The sequence below is a fragment of the Cynocephalus volans genome, chromosome 12 (assembly GCF_027409185.1).
Source record: "Cynocephalus volans isolate mCynVol1 chromosome 12, mCynVol1.pri, whole genome shotgun sequence".
Lineage (NCBI taxonomy): Eukaryota > Metazoa > Chordata > Mammalia > Dermoptera > Cynocephalidae > Cynocephalus > Cynocephalus volans.
The window spans coordinates 65,866,624-65,891,209 of record NC_084471.1 but is presented as its reverse complement, the minus strand read 5'-3'; the positions used below and the strand labels follow the sequence as shown (position 1 = coordinate 65,891,209).

The following is a 24,586-nucleotide window of genomic DNA, read 5'->3' as shown; positions in this document are numbered from 1 at the left end:
TTGTTAAATCCATGGAGTACTGGGACCCACTCTAGAGTTTTGGATTCAGTAGGTTTGGGGTGGGGTCTGAGAAATTGCATCTCTAACAAGTTTCCAGGTGATGCTGATGCTGCTGGATCACACTTTGAGAATCACTGTACTAGAGCATTGTGAGGGACATGAAGTATTAGGTACAATACCTGTCATTAAGGAGCTTATGATGTATTGGGGGAGATAAGATATACTTAAATATAAAAAGGAATATAATATATATATTTGACAATATACAATAGTATGGTACAATATAATATTTGACATCGAATGTGGTAGTTAGAAGATGGGATTTGATCTGAGCCCTAAAAGATGACAGAGCCTAAGGTTCTGTAGAGAATAAGGCATTCTTGATGGGCCTATAAAAGAGGGAAATTACTGAGGTGTATGGGGCTGGGGTGGTAGATACTCGTTTGTCTGGCATAGAGCTTTGTATAGAACACTTGTGGAGTGGTACGGCCAAAACACTGGTGCCAGTCTGTGGAAAGCCTTGAAAGCCTCTCCCTCTCCCCAGCCTCCACCCACTTCACAGCCTTACCAGAAGTGCTGCACAGCCAGAAAGAGGAAGTCTCCACTGCTGAGTGTGCAAGAGGAAGCACAAGGAGGCTCTGAGGGCCTGTGAGCCATAACGACTGCTTTCACCCATGAGCCAATTGCAGAGGCAACAGGAAGACCAATGCACCAACCAGGCTGGGCCCCTCCGCCCAGAGGGTGTCACCATCCAAGCTGAAAGTGTTTGGGGAGTTTAGGCATCACTATCTGGGTGCTCCTACTCTCTCAGTGGCCATTATGTCTTTGACCTCTGCTTACCAGCATAAATTAGCAGAGAAGCTCACTATCCTGAATGATCGAGGACAGGGGGTTCTCATCCGTATGTATAACATCAAGAAGGTAAGCTTGAACAATGGAACCAGTACTAGTTATTCCAGCAATAGTAGGGCAGGGAACCCTGAGGCCGGCAGGCCCCCCAGTTTTCTGCTGCTTTAACTGGCTTTCAGTCAGATTATATAGGCCAGCCAGTTTGGGGAGACAGAAGGGCAGGCTTCTCTTCAGGGCTTTTAAAGGTATGATTCTCATCCCAGTGAAAGCATCTGCTGTCTGCTGGGGATGAGGGTGGGAGAGAAGGGAGAATAATTGTGTTCTGAGTGACTTGGATAAAGGTCTGGTGTGTAGAATTCTGGGTCTTATTATTTATTGCTGATTCCTCCCACTGAAGAGATCTGAATTTGGGTCTCTGGCAAAAACTTTTCTGTGGAAGTACTTCTCTAAAAGGAAAAGAAAAATAGATATTTAGATAAGAAAGGGCTGGTACCTTCCGAGGGACTTAGTCTGGGGCAATTCATGATGTGGTTGTAAGTGTGTGTTTAGAATAGAACTGTGGAATTGGGAGAAGCTGGTGGCAATAGGTGGGCTAGCAGCTGGGTAAGCCACAGGAAGTAAAGAGATAAAGACTGGGGGGTTTATGGGAGTTCCAGGAAGACAAAATAGGGACTTGGGGGAAGGAACTTTGGCACATTTTGTAATAAAACAAATCATGGTTTCTTTGTCTCCTATATATGCCCTTTGGGATAAGATATTTATATAATGGACATAATTATGACATTGAATTTTGCATGAACTTCTGAGCAGCTGGTTTTCTCACTCCTTCCGGCTTCAGTTAAGGGGCGGGGAAACAGCTTCCTCTTTGTGCTGGGGCCAAGCAGACATTAAGCTTTACCCAGCAAGATGAGATGCCCAGGTTGTTATTTAGCTCTTAGACAGTTGGCTTAATGTTTTGGAACTTGTTCCTTACCTACTTTTGTGCTTTTATGATTGATTCCTAGATTGCCTTTTCCTAAGATAGATTGTGAGAATGAATGATGCAGGAAGAGGTAATGTTTCTGAGGGGCAGGAGAAAGGGTTGTAATATAGTGCGGTTTATCTGTGCAGACTTGTTCAGATCCCAAATCCAAGCCACCTTTCTTACTGGAGAAGTCCATGGAATCATGTCTCAAGTATATCAACAAGAAATTTCCCAACATAGATGTTCGAAGCAGCACGGTGAGAACTCGGTCCCTTTTCTCTCATTTCTCTGAAATAACTATGCTTGAATGACAGATATTCTCCTCTTTTTGACTGCCTCTCTTTAAACTTGTCAGGGGATGGAGTAGCCCTCTTTTAGATTTCCTATGTTTGATCACAGGGCTTCGGGTCCTTACAGAGCTTTAGATCTTGAGAATTCTGAGATAAGATTGGATTCTCCCAGAGTAAGCTGGAACAAAGCATTGCCCCTTCCTCCATTACAAGATTCATGAGAACACTTTGTTCTTATAGGAGGAAGACAGCTCTGTCAACCCAGCAGGGTGCATACATTATTGTTCCTTTTTCCCGTTTGGTGTTTCCTTGCTACTTGTCTTAAAATTATGCATCTAGTGGGATACCCCTTAATTTTCCCTTATTAAATGTTAGCTCTAGATTTCTCACCGGTTGTACCCATAGCATCTTCTCATTCTGTGACCTGGATATAAATAGTAAACCTCTTTGGCTAAAAGGGACCTTGAAATTTCCTCTCATTTAGCCCTCTATATCTAATCAGGATCACATGCAACCATCCTCCGTAGATAGAAAATCTCCTCTGTTTAAAGACCTTTAAAGCATTTGAGAATTTCCAACTTCTTCTGTCAGTGTATTTCAACCTAATTTGAGAATGTTTTAGCAATTACCTCTGTTCTTCCTGAGTTACTTTGATTAATTGTCTTTTTTTTTTTGCTTCTTTTGTTTTGTTTTATGTTTCTCTCAGCAACATTTAGGACCAGTACATCGCGAAAAAGCTGAAATAACTAGATTCCTCACCAACTACTATCAGTCATTTGTTGACGTCATGGAATTTCGGGTGAGCTCTCTATAGCCCAAGTCCCCAATGTAGGCATGATTTTTCAGAGGCTATTCCTTCTTTAGAAGATGTCATTTATGTTGCTTAATACAGGTTCTTGAAAAAATGAGAAAGAAGTACTGACATGGAAAGATAGCTAAGTTGTATTGTTAAATGAAAGCAAATTTCAGAATAGTATATATATATAGTATATATAAATATATAGTATATGATATATTTTTATTTTAAAAGATACACAAGCTTATATACACATAGTGTTAGTATATACACAGGAAAGATTTGTAATATTATACATTAAATTGTTAAATAATTATGTTTGGGGATGGATTATGATTGGCTTCAATTTACTAAGCTATACCTTTTTTTCTATTTTATTGTGGTAAAATATATGTAACCTGAAATTTACTATCTTAACCATTTTTTTTCCTTTTTGGTGGCTGACCTCTTAACCATTTTTAAGTGTATAGTTCAGTGGTATTAAATCCATTTATAATGGTTTATTATTATTGTTAGTATTCTTTTTGTGGCATCTGGCCAATATAGAGATCTAAACCCTTGACCTTAGTGTTATAACATCACACTTTAACTAACTGAACTAACTGAACAGCTCCTAATTTTTTTATTTTTTAAAATTTTAGTTGACACATAATTGTACATATTTAAGAGGAACTGTGTGAATTTTAATACATGTATACAGTGTGTAATGATCAAATCAGGTTAATCAACTTATCTACCACCTCAAACATTTATCTTTTTTTTTTTTTTTTTTTTTTTGCATTGGGAACATTCAATATCCTCTCTTCTAGCTGTTTGAAATTATACAATAAATTGTTGTTAATTATAGTTACCCTACAGTGCTATAGAACACTAGATTTTACTCCTCCTATCTAACTGTAGTTTTGTATCTGTTAAGTAACCTGTCAGTATCTCCCCTACTCCCTACCCCTCCCAGGCTCTGGTAACCACTATTCTACTCTCTACTTCTATGCAATCAACTTTCTTAGCTTCCACATATCAGTGAGAACATGTGGTATTTCTTTCTGTTCCTGGCTTATTTCACCAAACATAATGTCATCCAATCTCATCCATGTACAGTTCAGTGGTATTAAATACATTTATAATGTTTTGCAACCATCTTTTTATCTTGTAAAACTGAAACTCTATACCCTTTGAGCAATAACTGTCCATTGCCCCCTCCCCCCAGCTTCTGGCAACCACCTTTCTACTTTCTGTTTCTGTGATTTTGACTACTCTAAGTACCTCATGTAAGTAAAATCATAAAGTATTCTTTTTGTGTTTGGCTTATTTTGCTTAGTGTATTGTCTTCAAGGCTCATCCAATGTTGTAGCGTATTGCAGAATTTCCTTCCTTTTAAAGGCTGTATAATATTGTATGGTTATACTACATTTTGCTTATCCATTCATTGTCGATGAACACTTGGGTTGTGTCCATGTTTTAGCTATTGTGAATAATGCTGCTGTAAACATGGTTGTACAAATATCTCTTTGAGACCCTGCTTTCAATTCTTTTGGGTGTATACTCAGCAGTGGAATTGCTGGATCATACAGTCATTTTATTTTTAACTTTTTGAGGAGCTATCATCCTGTTTTCCATAGTACCAATACCATTTGATATCCCTAACAATAGTGCACAAGAGTTATAAGTTCTCCACATTCTCACCAACATTTGTTGTTTTCTGTTATTTTGATTGTAGCCATCCTTTCACTGATGATTAGTGATATTGAACATCTTTTCATGTGATTATCAGCTATTTGTATATATTCTTTGGAGAAATGTCTGTTTCATGTCCTTTGCCTGTTTTTGAATTGGGTTGTCTTGTTGTTGAGTTTTAGGAGTTCTCTGTATAAGCTATACATTTTTGCTTTATTTGAGTTTTAAAAATCTCATATATTTTTCCTCAATATTTTATAACAAACCTACTGAGAAATTCCAAGAGCAGTACAGCAGTACAATGAATATTGTTGTACACTTCTATTCAATCTCCTAATTGTTAGTATTTTGCCACAATTGCTTATCCCTCTTTATTTTTTCCCCCAAAAACATTTGAGTTAGTTGCAGACATCATAACATTTCTGTCCCGAAATATTTTAGCATACATTTGCTAAGAACAAGAATATTTTCTTAGATAACTCTAATACAATTATTGTTCTAAGGAAATGTAACACAGCTACATTATTATTGGCTAATACATAGCCCATATGTACATTTTTTCCAGTTGTCTCAAGGATCATACATTGGATTTAGTTATGTCTCTTTAGACTTTAATCTAGAATAACTCCCCAGCCTTTGTCATTCATGACACTGATATTACTGAAAAGTCCAGGCTGGTTATTTTTCAGAGTATCCCTCAATTGTATTTGCCTTATTGTTAACAGTTTTTGATAGCAGTACTACTTGGGTGATTTTTTTAAAAAAAATTTTAAATAACGATTATGTACTATTTTTGTAAACATAAAAAATATTTAATACAATGTTTTTGAAAGGAAAATTGATAGTGTTTCCAAAGTTTTAAAAGTTAATGTAGTAATTCTATTTCTAGAAATTTGTCTTAAGGAAACAATTAGATAGAAGTGCAAAGATGTATGTACAAGAATGTACTCTGCATTATTTGTGATAGTGACAACTTGATAGTTGATATAACCAATAAATAGAAGTTTGATTGAAAGTTCACTGTGTATGCCTATAAATGAATGTTATGCAGCTGTTCAATATGATAATATATATTATATTAATTGGCATGGAAAAATGGTCTTTTTAAATTATTTAATGTAAAAGCAATTTGCAATACTGCTTAAGATATGATATGTCCCTAAAATGTATATTACATAGATAAATATGCATATAAAGAAGTTTGGAATATCAGATTGGTGGGATTATGGGTGGTTTTAAAAACTAATTAAAATTAAGTTTGTATTTTCTAATTTTTCTACAGTTAACATGTATTATTTATGTATTCAAGAAATAATGCAAATTTTAGCCCTCTGAACAATCCAAGTCTGTAGTGGTATTATAGTATTTCTTCAGATGCTGCTCACAGACATGGAGCCCTGCCTTAGGTGCCCTGTGCATACTCCAGGGAGCTCATCTAGGACATTCATTAGGTCACACAATGAAGAGACAAGTGGGGAGATGGGGGATGGTAAGGTCCGAAGGCAGATTAGGTCAGAGTATATTAATATTGGAATTGAGAGTAGTGGCTAGGAAGAAGGTAGGTAGGCACTGGTGAAGGCAGTGGAAAGAACGCCGGAAGCATATATAAAAGCCTCTTACTAGGAAAAGCTGGAGTCCAGAGGAGATTTTAAGATACCTGCTGGTTGCTACAGTTCTGAGCCCATAGTATTTGGTATGACTCATTTAAGGCAGGATGGGAAACAGGGACACCAAAGTATGGTGCATTGTAAAGTGGATAGGCACTGAATCAGACAGACATGGTCAAATCTCACGTTTACCACTCACAGGCTATATGACTTTAGACAAGGAACTCTTTGAATCCTGGTTTCCTTATCTATAAAATGGAGAAATAAGATTTACTACATGGGGTGTTTGTGAGAATTAAATGAGGTGATGTATGGAAAACATGTAGCTCAGTGTTTATCATATAGTAAAGTAATAGGCCAACAAATGTTAATTCTGTTCCCTTCTGATTCTTGTCTATAAGACATTGTGCTGTGTAGTGACATTGGTTGTGTGAGTGAGTGAAAGTGAACCTCATCTATATCCTGTGGGCATTGGGTAGCAAATGAGGCAGCACAGACCTAGACAGAGGTCTAGAGGTCATGTAGCATACAAGAAAGATCATAGGCTCTGGGTTCAAATTCTAGTATTATCTCTTGCTAGCTCTGTGTTCTTGGGCAAGTTTCTTTTTCTTTTCTTTCTTTTTTTTTTTTTTTTTTTGTCTTTTTGTGACCGGTAAGGGGATCGCAACCCTTGGCATGGGTTCGCCCGCACCGCCCTCAGCCAGTGAGCGCGCCGGCCATTCCTATGTAGGATCCGAACCCGCAGCGGGAGCGCCACTACGCTCCCAAGCGCTGCACTCTCCTGAGGGCGCCACGGGGCCGGCCCTTGGGCAAGTTTCTTAATGGCTCTTAGCCTTGGTTTCCCCATCTGTCAATTTAGACATAGCCTTTTTGGGAAGTTAACCTGGAAATATTTTTTCCTACTCATTTTAGTAAGTTTTCAAATGTATATGCCTATGTAACCATCACCAGAAAGTATAGAAAATTTTTATCACCTCAAAGGTTCCCTGTAACTTTTCTCTTCTAGCTATTTTTTTTTTTTTTTTTTTTGTCTTTTTCGTGACCGGCACTCAACCAGTGAGTGTACTGGTCATTCCTATATAGGATCCGAACCCGCGGTGGGAGTGTCGTTGCACTCCCAGTGCTGCACTCTCCCGAGTGCGCCACGGCTCGGCCCTCTAGCTATTTAAAGTATACAATAAGTTGTTGTTAAGCACAGTCACCCGACAGTACTATAGAACACTAGATATTATTTCACTCACTATCCCTGCCCCCCTACTTTCTAGTCTCTAGTAATCACTATTCTACTTTCTACTTCTATGGGATCAACTTTCTTAGCTTCCATGTGTAAGTGAGAGCATGAATATATCCAAAGGAAAGGAAATCAGTATATAAAAGAGAGATTTTCATGCCCATGTTTATTGCGGCACTGTTCACCATGCAGAAGTTATGGAGTCAACCCAAGTGTCCATCAACAAATGAATGGATAAAGAAAAAGTGGTATATATACACAGGGGAGTACTATTTAGCCATATAAAAAAATGAAATCCTGTCACATGCAGCAACGTGGACGAGCTTGGAGGATATTACATTAAATGAAGTAAGCCAGGAATAGATACATTTTTCTCTTCTATAGTTTCAATTACATGGAATCTATACAGCATGTATTATTTGTGTCTGACTTCTTTCTTTTAGTATACTGTTTTTGAGATTTACCTATGTTGTTGCATGTGTCAGAAATTCATTTCCTATCTTTGTGAGAACTGTTTCATTGCATGGATACAATTTATTTATTCATTTACCAATTGATGGACATTTGGGTTGTTTCCAGTTTTTGGCCATTATACATAAATTGCTATAAACATTCATGTGCAAATCTTTGTGGAGACATTTTTCATTTCACTTGGGTAAATAATCTAAAAGGTGAATTGCTGAATCATATGGTAAGAGTATGTTTAATTTTGTAAGAGACTGCCAAAAGTTTTTTCAAAGTTGTTCTATTTTGCCCTCCCACCAGTAATACACAGGAATTCCAGTTGCTCCACATTCTCATGAGCACTTATTATTATCAGACTTAAAGTTTACCCATTCTAGTGGTGTGTGGTGATATCTTATTGTGGTTTTAATTTGTATTTCTCCAATGACTAATATTATTGAGCATATTTTCATGTGCTTACTGGCCATTTGTATACTTTTAATTTTGAAGTGTCTGTTTAAATTATTTGGCAACATATTTAAAAATGGAAATATATATACTCTTTGATCTAGCAATTCTACTTTTATAGAACTGAAAATACCAATATGCACTGGATAAGGCTGGGAGGTGGGAACAAAACAAATGCCCATCAGTGGGTAAAAGGCTGAATTAATTGTGGTATGGCTAGGGCCAGCCCCGTGGCGCACTCGGGAGAGTGCAGTGCTTGGGAGCACAGCGGCGCTCCCGCTGCGGGTTCGGATCCTATATAGGGATGGCCAGTGCGCTCACTGGCTGAGCCCAGTGCGGGCGACACCAAGCAAAGGGTTGCGATCCCCTTACCGGTCACAAAAAGACAAAAAAAAAAAAAAAAAAATTGTGGTATGGCTATATCATGTGTTATTAAGCAGCTATCAGAAAGAATGCATTAGTGCTCTACCAGATGACTTCGAGGGCTTTCAGCAAGTAAGGTTGAATGAGAAAACAAAATGACAAGAAGGGCGTAATATTATTTCAATTTTGTAACACAAAATGATTACCCTCCAAAATCTGTTTTTTTCTCTCTCTCTTTCTTCCTTTCTATTTTTTTTTTGTAGATTAAAAATGAGCACATTAAAATGAAAATATTTATTTCACAAGAACTCGTGTAAAAAAATAATAACATTAAATACATTTTGATGCACTGGTAGGGGAAGAGTAATGGAAATGTAAAATAGAGAAAAAAGAGTCTTCCTTTCTATTTAAATGGGATTATGTAAATAGGGAGAAAAATAAGAAAGAACATACCCACTTGTTTAAACTCATTTACCTGGGGATTGGGGTCAGGATGGAGGGTGGGTGGTGCTGATGTATGGGGAGGGAAGAGTCCACAATAAAACTGCATATTTATTTAGGTAAAATTATTCATGAAAAGAAAAAGAATCCTTATTACAATGGAATGAGAGTTAAATGAAGTATATGGAAGTCATTTAGTAAGTACTTAACACATAGTAGGTGGTCCGTAAATAGAACACATGGAAAGTTGGGTAGGATTCCCATTTGTTAATGATTAACTTCCAAACACAGGTGATCCAAGAACAGATTTATTTTGGCGTTTGTTGATAAAAATGGGTTTGATTTTCGAAACCGCCTATTTGATGATCTGCGTTTTGTAACCTTTTTTTGTGGAGGAACGGGACATGAGAATGATAAGATCCAGGGAGAGTGTGCATAATATAGTAGTAACTTGTGCCTATGGAAACATGGGCATATTGGGCAGGGTGGCCTGATAGGGGCCCACTGATGGCTTACTGAGGAGGAAGGAAGTTTCTCCCTCTTTTTAACAATGCCTCCCTCTGTTACTTGGTTGCTCTCTAGGACCTTAGGGGAGAGGTTCCTTCTTCTCAAATTCTGCTAGTACATGTCACCTTCTCTTTATTCTTTATTCACTCTCATCTTCAATTTTACCCCCAGGATCATGTATATGAACTTCTCAACACCATTGATGCCTGCCAGTGCCATTTTGATATTGTAAGATCCTTTGCAATTCTCTTCTATTGTAATAAAAAAGAAAAGGCCAGGTCTAGGTTGGGGCAGTATGGGGTGGGATGGGACTGGAAGAAAGGCTATTTTATTTGTTCTATCTTAGGCCAATAATTCTTTTATAAGAAGTGCTAAAGTTAAAATGTATTTACATTTTAAACAGATCAGCAAGGGCCAGCCCGTGGCTCACTCACTCGGGAGAGTGTGTGCTGATAAACAGATCAGCAATGTGATTTAATTAATATAACAATTACATAAAAATCTTCTTATGCCACTTCCTCCAACCCCCAAATGCTACCTTATTTCCTAGCCTTTGTTCCGATTTTCTTTTTTATTAGCATATTCATTGTTACAAATCATAGTTATCCTTTGTACTTCTTATCCAATCTCTCCCCATCCCCTCCCCTTCCCCCTCCTCCCTCTAATAACCATAGATTTGTTCTCTCCATCTGATAGATTAACTGTTCCTCTGTTGGTTTGTTGCCTAGATGATCTGTCCAGTACTGAGACTTTTGTTCCAATTTTCTTCTTCTGAATTTTCAATCCTGTCAGTTTCTACCTCTAAATAGGCTCATTCAGAGTCTATTTAGCACTATCTGAAATGGTCAGGGAAATAGAAAGATCCAGATTAATTGGCCATGCTGTCCTTGGATTCCTATGTATTTTCTTTGCAGAATCTCAACTTTGACTTTACTCAGAGTTACCTGGACTTGATTGTGACTTACACCTCAGTTATTTTACTTCTGTCACGGATTGAGGATCGACGGATACTCATTGGCATGTACAACTGTGCCCATGAGATGCTGCATGGGCATGGGTGAGTTAAGGGGATATATTATATGAAGAGTCTCATACATGGTGCTATACAATACAAAAGAAGTAGATGCCATGATTTCTCATATGAGAACCTATAATCTGCATGGTGACCTAGGCAAAATAAGGTACATGTTTACATATAGTTAACTCTTGAAAATCTGGTAGTGGATTATCCAGTTTGCATTATCTCTGATCAATTTTTAATCCTGGACTAGCTTCTATTCTGCTTTTTGGGTTATCACAAAAGGCAACAAAAATCTTTTTAATATTGGTAGGAATAATATTTGTAGTAAGGTAAAGCTACTGGGGTAAGTAATGTCTGATAATACATTTGAAGCCAAATATAAATGGATTTTGGATTATCTGCAATTCTGTCCCCCTTCATTAGTGCAAATATAAGCATTTAAGGGCTGAAAAAATACCAGTGGGATCAGAATGGGCTGTAACATGTTGTTCTATGTGTGATGTGTATTCTTATGTATCTACATGGATACCTAGGCACATGCTATTACCTGTTAGCTTTGAATGTTTATATATCTTTTTGGGTTGTAGAATACAGATTTGGGTCCAGGCATATCACTTGATTTCTAACTGATTGACACAAATTTATAGAGTACCTATCCTGTCCACCCTATTTTGGGTGCTTATAAGGAAGAAACTTTCATGGACCTGCCCAAAATTGTATGGTTCTATCTAAACATTGCTTAGTACCTGTATTCCAGAGAGACAGAATCAATAGGATATGTTATAAATATATGACAGGGGCTTTCTTAAAGGAAGTAGCTCATGCGATTGTGTGAAAAAGTCCCACTATAGGCCATCTGCAAACTGGATGCTGGTATCATGACTCAGTCCAAGTCCAAAAGCTCAAAACCAGAGAAGCCAGTGGTGTCCTTGGTATAAGTCCTGGAACCCAAAAGCTGAAGAGTCTCAATCTCTGATGTTCATGGACAGGAGAGAGAGTATCCCAGCTCCATCAGCTAGAGAGAGCTTCACCTTTTTTCTCTCTCCATTCTTCATTCTCTCTGGGCCCCCAATGGATTAGATGGTTCCCGCCCATATTGAGGGCAGGTCTTTCCCACCCAATCCACTCAGGCTTTCATGCTAATCTCTTCTGGAAACACCGTCATGGACACACCTAAAAAGATAGCTTTACCTGGTTTCTGGGCATTCCTTAATCTAATCAAGTTGACACCTAGAATTAACCTTCGCAAGTCCACCCCTTGTCAACTTGGTGTCCATACTATTTCCTTAAATCATACATAATTTTCAAAGGGACAATAACATAATAGTTTCACCTAACATGATGCAACTATCCTGTGTACAACTGAAAACACATTAATCCCTTTCCCAGAAGAGGAAGTAAAATTCTTAGATAATATTACCCTCTCTTGATATCCCATGACTTAAATGCTAATAGTATGATACAAAGTTAACAATATTTAAATGCTGATATAAAGTCATTAAGTCTCATGGTACATGAGAAAGAATAAGAGGAACAAAAACAAAGATAATTGCTTAATATATGTGAAGTATATATACATAGAGACATATTCTTAACACAATAGGGAGGACAATTACAATCCTCATTTCTGTAACTGGTCATGTGGTTGAAGCTGGTATTCATAACTACTTTCTACTACCCATTCTGTATTCCCTTTGTCTCCAGCAAGCAGTCCATTTCTGTTGCTTGTAACAAAATACATGAACTGGGTAATCTGTAAGAAAATGAAATTAATTGTTTACAAAAATGGCAGCTAGGAAGTCCAGAGTCCCAGGAACACATCTGGTGAAAGTCTTGGTGGTGGTGACAGTGAGGGCAGAGTATCACATTGCCAAAATGGTGGAGTAGAGAGAGAGATAGCTCCTCCTACACTCTCCTTTTAAAGCCCTCCGAACCACACCCATGACCACCATTTTTAATCCATGGTCCTACAATCTAATCACCTCTTCAAGGCCCCACCTTTCAATTACAATAATAGGATTTCCCACCTTCAACAGTTATAGTGGGGATTAAGTCTTGAGTAACATTCAACCCAAGGCAATATTCCTGAGCCTGGAGCCGGGTATCTGTATATGTGATACACAGTTTAGTATGTATATCTTTGGAGGTGGTAGGGAATGTCAGCCTAAGCACACATCTTTATTCTATATGCAAACATAAGAGTTTACGTTCTGGTTAAGGGAGGCCTGTAACTCCTCTTTCCTTTGCTTTCTTCTAGTGACCCCAGTTTTGCTCGTCTGGGTCAGATGGTCTTGGAGTATGAACACCCTCTGAAGAAGCTGACGGAAGAGTTTGGGCCTCACACAAAGGCAAGTTCCCTGAGCGAGTGGAGAATTCCTTGGGAAGAAGTACATTATACCTATCGTTGACATTAAGGATTCATTTCCTTTTTCCCTGCAGGCTGTGAGTGGAGCCCTCCTCTCTTTGCACTTCCTCTTTGTCAGAAGGAACCAGGGGGCTGAGCAGTGGCGCAGTGCCCAGCTTCTAAGTCTCATCAGCACTCCTCCAGCCATGATTCACCCTGCTAATTCAGACACAGTGAGTTCCCTTTTCCTTTTGTTAGTGGAGGTGTTCTCTTTGCCTAGTAGACCATCTCTTTAGAGGGTGCTTCTTTCAGGAAATATCAGCCCTAAGAATGCTTTAGCCCTCTTCTAGGATATGCCTCTAAGTTGATCACTTCTTGTAGCTAAAACATGTTTGGGTTGGAGCTTTTGTTCAGATCAGGATTAGTGTGTGCCTGCTCATGGACAGAATTTAGTAAATATTCATAGAGTGAATGAATGGATGAAATTGAGTCATTAGGTACCTATTTAGCCCAGTAGGAACTTGGGTTTAGGAATCAATTAATTAATAAATGCTTTTGTCCAACTACTATGGGCTGAAAGTCCTTCCTTCAAAGAACTTATAGTCTAAGAGGGAAGATATGCCATGTGGCCATAAAAACACAACTGATGGTGCAAGATTAGTGATAAGGACCCAGTGATTTACACTTTAAGTGGTAAATAAAATCCAAAGGAGGGAGAAATCACAAGGTTTTGAGTCTTGTTCTCCTGTTATTAAAAGGATCTGGACTGTTGAAGAGAAGGTATGTTAAAACTTTTGTTTGTCCTGACTTTCAGCCCACTCTCCTTTTCCTTTTCCCAACAATATTTTTTTCCCCTCACTCGACTTCCAGTGCCTCCCCCGCATTATTGGCAGGTTTCTTGACTATGGGCTTATCAAAGTGTCCTAATCCAGTCTGGTAAAGTAAAAGTTGGTTTTGATACTCAGATTCTAGCTTGATTTTTCTTCTGTAGGTGATAACTAAGTTAAATAACTGCTTGACCATCTCTGCCTCTATTCCCACAGATGGCCTGTGAGTATCTGTCCATGGAAGTGATGGAGCGCTGGATTATAAGTAAGTTTTGTGGGATTAGGAGAGAATGGATGTAGCAGCATGTTACATGTAGAGCAAGTTCTGAAAGTCTTTCTATGCCCTGTTTTATGCACCACAGTTGGGTTTCTTCTTTGTCATGGGTGCCTCAACTCCAATAGCCAGTGCCAGAAGCTGTGGAAGCTGTGTCTGCAGGGCTCCCTGTACATCACTCTCATCCGGGACGATGTGCTACAGGTGCACAAGGTCACTGAGGACCTGTTTAGCAGTTTGAAAGGGTGAGAGATGTGAGAGCCAAACTGATCTTCTTTCAGGACATCCTTTTTCATTTTCCATGAGTATTCCCAGAGTATGGGTGGTAAGGATTAATTCTAACTATTGAATAAATACTTATTGAATACCTACTATTTTCTAGGTATTTCACTGGGTTTTAGGAATATAATAATTAAAAAGATACATATAGAAGTTAAGAGCATGGACTCTGAAGCCAGACTGCTTGAATTTGAATCCAAGCTCTACCACTTACTAGCTGTGACCTGGGCAAGTTACTTAACTTCTCCATGCCATTGCCTCAATTTTCTCGTCCATAAACTGCAGATAATGGTAATACCTCCTTGTGACCTACCTCATAGGGTTGTGATTACCTTTTTAGTAATTAGGGTAGAGAAATGGATGATCTGCCAAGATTGGCAAAATTGTCAATATTTGATAAAAAATCCAATTTTGATGAGGATGAAGAAAAAGAGATGCACTTATACTCTTGTTGGGAATACACATTGATACAATCTTTGTTGAAGAAAATGTAACAATATCCACCAATTTTGAAATACACATTTCCCTTTGTCCACTCTTTGGAATTTGTCCTATGGGTATACTTGCAAAAGTATGGAAAGACATAAGATGCTTATTGCAACATTGTTTGTAAGAACAATAAAAGAGTTACTATTTGTAAAGCATGTAGAAAAGTGCCTGGTACATTTTAAGTGCTATGTGCTTGTTAAAAAAGGCAGAGTCTTTGCTCTCATGAAGTTTACCAATTGGTGGGAAGTAGACAAACTGTTGTGATATAGTAAAGGGATTATGGTGTGTAAACACAAAGTGCTGTCCAAGTGTTTAGAAGGATATTTACCCTGGCCTCGTAAGAAGAGAATGTGACAAACCTCTGGGCACATTGATATTTAAGGGCCAGGCCAAGGCAGAGAAATCAGCAAGGGATATTGAGAAGAAGAGAAAAAACAGAAGCAAGGGAAGAAAGCAATCCAAGAAGGGAGGACTGGTTATCTATGTTAGGTGAATGACCTCTAAGCTCTATGAGTCATTTATTAATAGGCTAGGGTGAGAAGTGGGGTTTGGAAGGATCCACTAGTGAGGGCTGCACATGCTCCCCTTGCTGTAGGTTGGACTCTCTGAGGACTAAGAAGGTGGGGTAAAGCCTCTAACCAGTGGTCTGGCCAACCCTGCTGTGCTTGTGTCAATCCGTAGGTATGGCAAGCGAGTGGCAGACATAAAGGAGAGCAAGGAACACATGATTGCAAACAGGTAAAGATGGGAAATGGGCTCTCTGGAATGGGATGGAATAGGAATCTCTTCTGACTTTTATTGTTACCTAAGCCATCCCCAGTTTCTGTATAGCCTTATAATTTGCTGGTGCCCCACAGATTTTTTTTTTTGTGTGTGTGTGTGTTTGTGTTTTTACCAAGTCTAGTGATATATTGAACCTTCCTCCTGCTTGACACTCTTCCTAAATGCAGCTGTCTTCTGTACTGCATGTGGATGGTTCTTAAGAGTGGGAGAGGCAATATTCTCTAGTTCCTCTTTCCTTCCTCAGTGGCCAGTTTCACTGTCAACGGCGGCAATTTCTGCGGATGGCAGTGAAGGAGCTGGAGACGGTGTTAACTGATGAACCAGGACTATTGGGTCCCAAGGCAAGAGAAAGAAATGTTGGGAGGGGGATGATGACCAGTGATAAGAGACTTTATGTGGGGAGTGACTGTGCATTCATGAAATTTTACATTTCTGAGTCTTGTAATCTATTTGTATGTGTATATTCTGATTCTCTTGAATCTTCTTGGAGTACCTGAAAACTTTCTGTTTTTCTGTTTTGACACTATCATAGTATGTCACCTATTATTGCTGTTTGGGTACTTGTCTTATCCTCTTTAGAAGTGTGAACTAGGGCTGGCCCGTGTCTCACTTGGGAGAGTGTGGTGCTGATAACGCCAAGGCCATGGGTTTGGATCCCTATATAGGGATGGCCGGTTAGCTCACTTTGGAGAGTGTGGTGCTGACAACACCAAGTCAAGGGTTAAGATCCCCTTACCGGTCATCTTTAAAAAAAAAAAAAAGGGAGAAGTGTGAACTAATTGGAGACAGAGCTTCTTGCTTTTTTGTTCTAAACCACATAAATGTCCAGTGAATATTTCTAAAATTTAATTTCATAGGGAGGAAGGGGTACTGACTGTGAGCCAATGTCAACACACATGCGTGTCTGATTCTGTGTCACAGAGTTGAGGATTTTTGTGAATCTGTGTATTGTGGCTACACAACTATATCCATTATTACCTTGGAGTTTTCTTTGTGCTTTGAAATCCATTTTTTTTTTTTTAAACCTGTAAGAGGATTGCTCAGCCAGTGAGCACACCGGCCATCCCTATATAGGATCCGAACCTGCGGCCTCGGCGCTACTAGCGCTGCACTCTCCCGAGTGAGCCACGGGGCTGGCTCTGAAATCCATTTTTACAGTTGAAAATTCTAATAGTCCCTGTCTTCTCCTTAGGCCCTTTTTGCTTTCATGGCTCTGTCCTTCATTCGTGATGAGGTCACGTGGCTGGTTCGTCACACAGAAAATGTCACCAAGACAAAGACACCTGAGGACTATGCTGACTCGTTAGTACTTGACATGGCTAAGAACCTTGTCCTTAGATGGATTGGGAAAAGGGGTCAGGGAGGCATCAGATGACCTCACGAGCTTCCAGTTCCTTCCCTCTGATCACTGTGTATGTTTCAATTCGTATTTCTAGTCTCATACATCTCTCTGTTCTCACCTTCCAATTTATAGGAGCATTGCAGAGCTACTTTTCTTGTTGGAGGAGATTAGGGCTCTGGTCCGAAGGCACATCAGAGTGATACAGCAATACCACCTTCAGTATTTAGCCAGATTTGATGCTGTTGTGCTCAGTGACATCATTCAGGTATGTTTAATTGATTAGAGGCTGGAAATTTCAGGGTGGTCCCTGGTCATTTTCCTATTGGAAACATCCTGGCTGAGTCTCATGCTCTGTAGATTGGGTGTTGAAAAGCCTGATATTCCCTTCTACATTTGTTAAGTGAAAAAAGACTAATCTCAGCAGTGTTTGTTTTGTTTGTTTGTTTTTTTACTCTAAGTGAAACTACATAGAAATAGGAGAGAAAAATAAAAAGAAACTGGGTGCTAGCGTGGTAGGGAATTCAGGCAGTTTCCTCCATCTCGTGCTTGGTGTTTTCTCTCTGGTTTTGGCACTTAGTAATTCATTCTATCTTTTTATAGTGACTGAACTTTGTGGTCCTATTTTTGATTGTGGGGGAACCTATGCCCCCTTGATGGTAACTCTAACTCCTTTTTTTAGAACTTGTCTGTGTGCCCAGAGGAGGAGTCCATCATCATGTCCTCATTCGTCAGTACTCTCTCTTCTCTGAATCTCAAACAAGGTAACTAGAGAGAGGTGGGAGAGGCATGGCTTATATGAGGGTGAATATCTTTTTTCTAGAAATCCTGATCTTTGAGCCAGGGAATGGGGCAAGATGACTTTGAAGAGGACCTACCATTCTACGTGGTGGATATTAGAGAGTTGTTTCATTGTTTCCTTTTAAACTTGCTTCTGTTTTTCTTGCAGTTGATAATGGAGAGAAATTTGAATTCTCTGGATTGAGGCTGGACTGGTTCCGCCTACAGGTAATGGTCTGTTTTTGTTGATGGTTCCCATCCTCAGATTCTTCCTCCCCACAATCCGTTTTTTTTTTTTTTTTTAATCTCCTAAGCTCTGCTTTATGGGGTGAGCACACCTTGAAAACTGCTGTTTGGACAGGATATATATACCTAAGCCAACCTGAAGTCCCAAGGCTGGAGGCCCTTTTCATTTATCTTGTTTTTCCTCCTCCTTTTCCCCAACTCCAACCACAGGCATACACAAGTGTGGCTAAGGCCCCCCTGCACCTGCATGAGAACGCTGACTTAGCCAAGGTGATGAACCTCATTGTCTTTCACTCTCGAATGCTGGATTCAGTAGAGAAAGTGCTGGTAGAGACTTCTGACCTGTCTACTTTCTGGTATGTCCTGGCTCAGAGCTCTTTATCAATTCACTTGATCTCTTTCTTGGCCTCTGTGGAGGACTGTAATTCTCCTAGACAGATGGAACAGTCTTATTTTCTTTGAGCTCTCCTTAAAGGCAGATGCTCAAACTTTATAGTTTACTCATGCCACCTTCTATCAATAATCCTAAATGATAGAAATTTGAAGTTGATTCCCTTTTGTTCTGTATGCATCCTCTTGAGGAAAGCCATTTGGACTTTACACAGCCGTTCCTTCTTTAGGATATTCATCCACATATCTTGTTCTAATCTTTTCTTATCTTCACTGTTATCTTTGGAAGCTTTCAGCTTTTTTTTTTTTTTTTAAACTCTTGGGACACTGTGACTTAAAAGAGACATGAAAAAACTTGGAGATTTAGTAGAGAGAACTGAAAATAATTGAGAGGGCTGGAGAATAGGGCCTTTGGAGAACAAAATTAATTTGTCCTCCTTAGGTAGCATTCAACATTTATTGGGTGACCACTACTGTGCATAACTCTACCCTTTGAGGGATCAAACAAACAAAAACACAATATGTTGTTTCTGCTCTCTGCCATCAAAATAGGTGGGGAGAGTTAACACTCATATGTGAAAAGGACATCAATATTATACTTGCAAATGTAAAAAAGTGTACAAGGAGTACATGAAGTTGAGAGGATATAGCGTTGAGAAAAGGTCAGTCTCATGGAATTAATCTGAGAAGGTTATCTGGAGCCTGAGTGTCAAATTTGGGGAGGAATGTGAATTAACAGTACTGAAGGACTTCTAGATTGGGGGAATGGCCCAAATCGTGCAAGGATTCTGAGGGAGGAATAGCGAATTTTGTGTAAGGAAAGAGAAGATTATCACTGAACTGCCCTGGTGTCCATTATAAAAGTCTGAAAGGATTAAGTTTCTTGGGTTCCCTTCTACCTCAAGAATAGGGAAATGAAGGAGAGAGTGGTGAATATCAATAAATATTTGATGGAATGAATATTCTCTCTGCCTCAAAGAGTGTGGCACCTAAGCCCTGGTGCTGAATCTCCTTCCCCTTTCTCTGCAGCTTTCATCTTCGTGCCTTTGAGAAGATGTTTGCCATGACCCTGGAGGAACCTACCATGTTGCGTTATGCCATTGCTTTCCCCCTGATTTGTGCTCATTTTGCCCACTGCACTCATGAGATGTGCCCAGAGGAGGTGGGTATCCTGAACTCCAAACCCTGTCATCTTTTGAGTCATATCTCACTCTTATTCCCCCAAACACAATTCCAAGGGTTAATTTTGGTCCCAGGAAGGGCACATAGATATGTGATATGAGTCCCTAAATATCTCAGCTTGATGTAGAGCATATCCTCTCTCTCTGGGCCTCAGTTTCTTCTTCTGTAGGGGTGGGTGGCTCAGGCAAGGGGGTCAGAGCAGTATTATGAGGAAGAAATGGCTGTCCTGGTGATGACAATTTTTTCTTTGGTCTTTCTTTCTCATAGTACCCCCACCTGAAGAACCATGGTCTTCACCACTGCAACTTCTTCCTGGAAGAGCTGGCCAAGCAGACCAGCAACTGTGTCCTGGAGATCTGTGCTGAACAGAGAAACCTGAGCGAGCAGGTAGGCCCAATAATCACCGTTCTGCCTGCCCTCAGTGCCTTTCCTTCTAACTTTGTTTCCCTCTAGATGACAAGTTCTCTAACTCTTTCCCTCAAGGAGGGCTAGGGCTTTTGTGTACTTGAATTTATGGCAGGATTCTTAGTGTAGTCCCTTCAGTATTTACGCCCCAGGACTAGATAGAGGTGTCTGAAAATACTCTTATTTGAACAGCTGCACTCCAACAAAATCTGTGCTCCTTTGCAGAGTTCCAAGAGATTTGTCAGCTTTCTAATTTACTTCCTCTCCTCTCTTTGCCCTGTGTACACATGCTTAGGACAGTGGCCCCCAGATCACCTGTCTTGTCTGATCTTTCTGGTCATGTGCATCCTAATCTATGGCTATCTGGACATTTTTGTGCACCTTTTCTGTGTTTATCTTCAGAGTTGCTTTCTTATCTTCTTGTTTTTCCCCTTCCCTCCCTTGACTGACTCACAGCACCTGGTCATGGTTAGCTCAACCTAAATTTCAGAAACTTTGAAAATGAGGAACTTGTTTTTGCTGATGCCCTGGCGTCTGAGATTTCCCAGACTATCCACCCTTCCTAGGTTTGAGTGAGGCTCTGTAGCAACTTTGGTAGAATGGGAGCCAGGGTGTGTGAATATGTGTACAGATGTACAGTTACATTATTACTTAACCATTTCATTTTCTCATGTGTAAAATGGGGATAAAAGTACTTTCTTCATGGAAGTGTCATAAAGATTAAGTAAAATTTAATATTTGGTATACAGCACTCGATAAATATTAGCCATTGCTACTTACTGGGCACTAAGCCCTGTGCTGGGCTTTTGGGGTGGGGATCCAGCAGGAAGGTACACAATCCCTTCCCATGGGGAAGTTTCCAGTTTAAAGGAAAAGGGAGTACAAATACATGTTTGAAAGAAATTTAAATAGTGCAAGGAATATATGCCAACAAATACAATTGTAGGTGTATTCAACACTCAGTAGGAATACCTACTACATGCAAGGGACGCTGATAAAGAGATTTGCTTAGTGCTGTATCAGGGATGACTAAAATATGATATGAATAATTGTTTTCACACATACCAGGACTTTTGCAACCAAATGAATATTGACCCTCCAAAGTTAACATTTTGAGTAAATAATTAGTGATGTTGCCATTACTGGTAGAGTTGCATTTTTTGGAACTGCTTTTAGAATCTACCACAGACACTTTTACATTATCTCAGGGTTGATATATCTTTGCCCATCCAAGTAGACTTGAGGTTTTTTTTTTGAAGTGGCCAAGATTTTGTATTTAAAAAAACAAAGTGTGACTATGAAGTAACAAAACCAGTTTTCTTGTGTGGTTCTTATGCTGCTCTAAGAGTAATTCCAGCTGAGGAGTTTCCAGACATGCTCTGTACATGCTCAGCAGCACTGGAGTAAATGGAGAGAATTCTAATTATCTTGAAGGAGATACACCTGGATATTTAATTCTATCTTAATATTTTTTGAATGGCTGAGTGGGGAATCTCAGGGAGGAGAAGAGATGCTGAGTTGACGTTTAAACTTACTAACAAGAAATATAATATTGCCAAAAAAAAAAAAAAAATAGGAAGAGTGCCGGCCACATGGTGAACTGAGTCTTTGGAGGACTGTGATGGTGTGGGTAACTGTCTCCATGGGACAAAATATGAAGGAATTTAGCAAGTGAGATGGTTGTTCCATTTGGCAAAAAAACTATTTTCCCAGGTTGGAAGATCCTAGAAAGCACAATTGAGTGGAGCTCTTAGATCTTATTCTTTGTACTTGATTTTTTCCCATTAGGAAAGGAGCTGTCAGGATGGGGTGAGGGAATGATGCTCTGATCTCTGAAAGACACTGCTGTCTTGAGACTTTGAGCCTACATAAGGGCAGATATTTATGAGAGCTAAAAGAGATGAACGCATTTAAAACAGGCCCCCATTAGAGAAAGAGATATGTGAAAAGAGAGTGAGAGAGAAAGGCAGAAAGATAAAAGAACAGACAATACTGAAGAGACCTTTTTATAACTATTACATGGGCTACTTGGTAGTTTTAGCAACAAAGTTTATTTCTCCATTCACCTGTGTTTGTTTCTAAAGCTTCTACCTAAGCACTGTGCCACTACCATCAGCAAGGCCAAGAACAAGAAAACCATGAAGCAGAGGCAGACTCCCAGGAAAGGAGAGCCTGAGAGGGACAAGCCAGGAGCTGAGAGCCACCGGAAGAACCGCAGCATTGTCACCAAGTGAGGACCTGGGCTCCAGAGGGCCAACTGGGCACTGCATCAAAGAAGGGAGAAAAGTGAAGAGGGAAATTGATACAGCAAAAGATTGTGGAAGTGGAAGTGGGGGATGACGATATGGAAAAACACTTAAATGTTTATTTTCTACTTTGCCTTGAAGTCAGCATCAATGTGTACTCTTCTAGGCTGAATACCCCAAGAAGATGAAAGGGGTCTGAGGGTCATGGGCATATCCCACATATCCTTCCCAGATACTAGCAGACAGTTCAAGACCTGTAATCAAGGCTCATTTTACTTTCTAGCATGGACAAGCTGCATCTAAACTTGACAGAACTGGCAATAACAATGAATCATGTATATAGTTTCTCTGTGTTTGAACATACTATCTTCCCTTCTGAGTATCTCAGCAGCCACCTGGAGGCCAGACTCAACAGGTATTACTAATTCCTTGTCTTCTGTGTTTGCATAGTATAGCAGTCCTCAAAGTTGGGTTCCATTAGATTCATCCTGGTGGTCATGCCACACTCTGGAGATTCTGATGCAGTCAGTCTGGCATAGGTTCCAAGCATCTCTGTTAAGAGCAGAAAAACAAAATGAACCTCAAACCTCTACAGGTGGATTGATGAACAGTCAGAATTGATCTCCACTGGTTTAGTAGAATGAGCAGGGTTCTTGCAGTCAGCATACCTGTTGTTGACATCCTGGACATTAGCTAAGACACTGGAGCAGACTAACTTATTTGAACCAATTTCCTTTGCTGTGAAAGAAGGACAATGATATTTACCTTATATATAATCGAGAATTACCTGTAGTTAAGAATTTGTAGAGAATTAAAAATAATAATGAATGCAAAGTTCCTGAAATATAATAGGCTTTAGTAAAATATATTCCCTTCCCTCTGCTTTGCCCCTCATTCCATTGCCCCCTAAAGTAGGAGGAACACCCCTTATATTGGAATTGGGCACTATAGTCAGCAATTAGGGGAATGGGGGGAAGAATTATTATGAATAATTTCCTAGTCTTCTGTATTTTGTCTTGAAATATGTAGCTCATTCATTTATTCATTCATTCAACAAGTACATATTGAACACCCACTGTGTGTCAGGAGTGTTCTAGAAGCTGTTGATATAGCATTATACAAAACAGATAAAAATCCCGGTCTCCATAATGCTTACCTTTTAGTGGGGGAGACAGATAAACAAAACAAGGAAGTAGAATACTTAGTAGGTAAGATAGTGATAAGTGCAAAACAAAAATAAAGTGGGAAAAGGAGATAGGAAGGCATGTGTGTGTGTGTGTGTGTGTGTGTGTGTGTGTGTATGTATGTGCGTAGTGGTGGTAGTGGGGTGTTACAGCTTTAGATAGGGTGGCCAGGGAAGGCCTCCAAAGTGACATTTGTGTAAACCCTTGAAGGAACAGAGGAAGCCAGGCATGTGACTATCAGGAGAAAGAACATTCTAGGAAGAGGAAACAGCAAGTGCAAAGGCTCTGATGTGGTCATGGAGCAGACCAGTGTGGCTGCAGCAGAATGAGTCTTGGGTAGACTGGTAGAATGTGAAGTTAGAGATGTCAGAGAAGGGGCAGGTTGCGTAGGTGTTTATATATCACTGTAAGGTCTTGGGCTTTTATTCTGAGTGAGGTAGGGAGGCTTGGCAGGTTTTGAGCAGAGCTGTAAGAAGATTTGACTCAATATTTCACTTGGGCTGCATTAGTGGAGGCAAGGACAGAAGCTGGGAGACCAGTTATGAGTCTGTGTTTTGATTGTAGGGGATATAGATTTATTTATTTAGAAAAATTTAAAATTTATTTAAAAATTTTTTTATTGTGGTAAAATATGTACATGTAACATAAGGATTACCATTTTAAGCATTTTTAAACATACAGTTGTGTGGAACTGATTACACACACAGTGCTGTTTGTCTACGACCCCTATCTATTTCAAAACATTTTTTGTCATTCTAAACATAAACTCTATATCTGTAGCAATAACTTCCCATTATTCCTTCCCCCAGTTTCTGGTAACAACCTCTAATCTACTCTGTCTCTGGAAATTTTTTTTCCTTTTAATTTATTTTTTCTTTATTGGCCCATGATAATTGTGTGTATTTATAGAGTACGATGTATATTTGGATACATACATACAGTGTGCAATGATCATATAGGATATTTAGCATATCCATCACTCAAACATTTGTCACCTCTTTGTGTTGGGAACACTCAAAAATCCTCTCAATTAGCAACTTGAAGTTATACAGTAACTTGTTGACTGTAGTCTCCCTATATTGCTATAGAACATAGACTTATTTTTCAATTAGGTTTTTGCTCGGGTGGAGTAAAATTAATTTGTTTTCATTATATACACATTA

General features: G+C 39.3%; 1 protein-coding gene across 1 annotated transcript in view; it reads left to right on the top strand.

Annotated features, from left to right (window-relative positions):
* Positions 1 to 819: 819 nt before the first annotated feature.
* Positions 820 to 24,586, top strand: part of NCKAP1L (NCK associated protein 1 like) — a 41,596-nt gene continuing 17,829 nt past the window's right edge. The window contains exons 1-20 of the mRNA XM_063075313.1: positions 820 to 921; positions 1,960 to 2,070; positions 2,810 to 2,902; positions 9,806 to 9,862; positions 10,549 to 10,691; positions 12,913 to 13,003; positions 13,095 to 13,232; positions 14,043 to 14,091; positions 14,189 to 14,345; positions 15,550 to 15,606; positions 15,896 to 15,992; positions 16,844 to 16,953; positions 17,126 to 17,258; positions 17,673 to 17,754; positions 17,940 to 17,998; positions 18,227 to 18,372; positions 19,436 to 19,568; positions 19,856 to 19,975; positions 22,078 to 22,223; positions 22,523 to 22,654. Of these exons, the coding sequence (XP_062931383.1) occupies positions 820 to 921; positions 1,960 to 2,070; positions 2,810 to 2,902; positions 9,806 to 9,862; positions 10,549 to 10,691; positions 12,913 to 13,003; positions 13,095 to 13,232; positions 14,043 to 14,091; positions 14,189 to 14,345; positions 15,550 to 15,606; positions 15,896 to 15,992; positions 16,844 to 16,953; positions 17,126 to 17,258; positions 17,673 to 17,754; positions 17,940 to 17,998; positions 18,227 to 18,372; positions 19,436 to 19,568; positions 19,856 to 19,975; positions 22,078 to 22,223; positions 22,523 to 22,654 (2,156 nt within the window). The remainder of the gene's footprint in view (positions 922 to 1,959; positions 2,071 to 2,809; positions 2,903 to 9,805; positions 9,863 to 10,548; positions 10,692 to 12,912; positions 13,004 to 13,094; positions 13,233 to 14,042; positions 14,092 to 14,188; positions 14,346 to 15,549; positions 15,607 to 15,895; positions 15,993 to 16,843; positions 16,954 to 17,125; positions 17,259 to 17,672; positions 17,755 to 17,939; positions 17,999 to 18,226; positions 18,373 to 19,435; positions 19,569 to 19,855; positions 19,976 to 22,077; positions 22,224 to 22,522; positions 22,655 to 24,586) is intronic.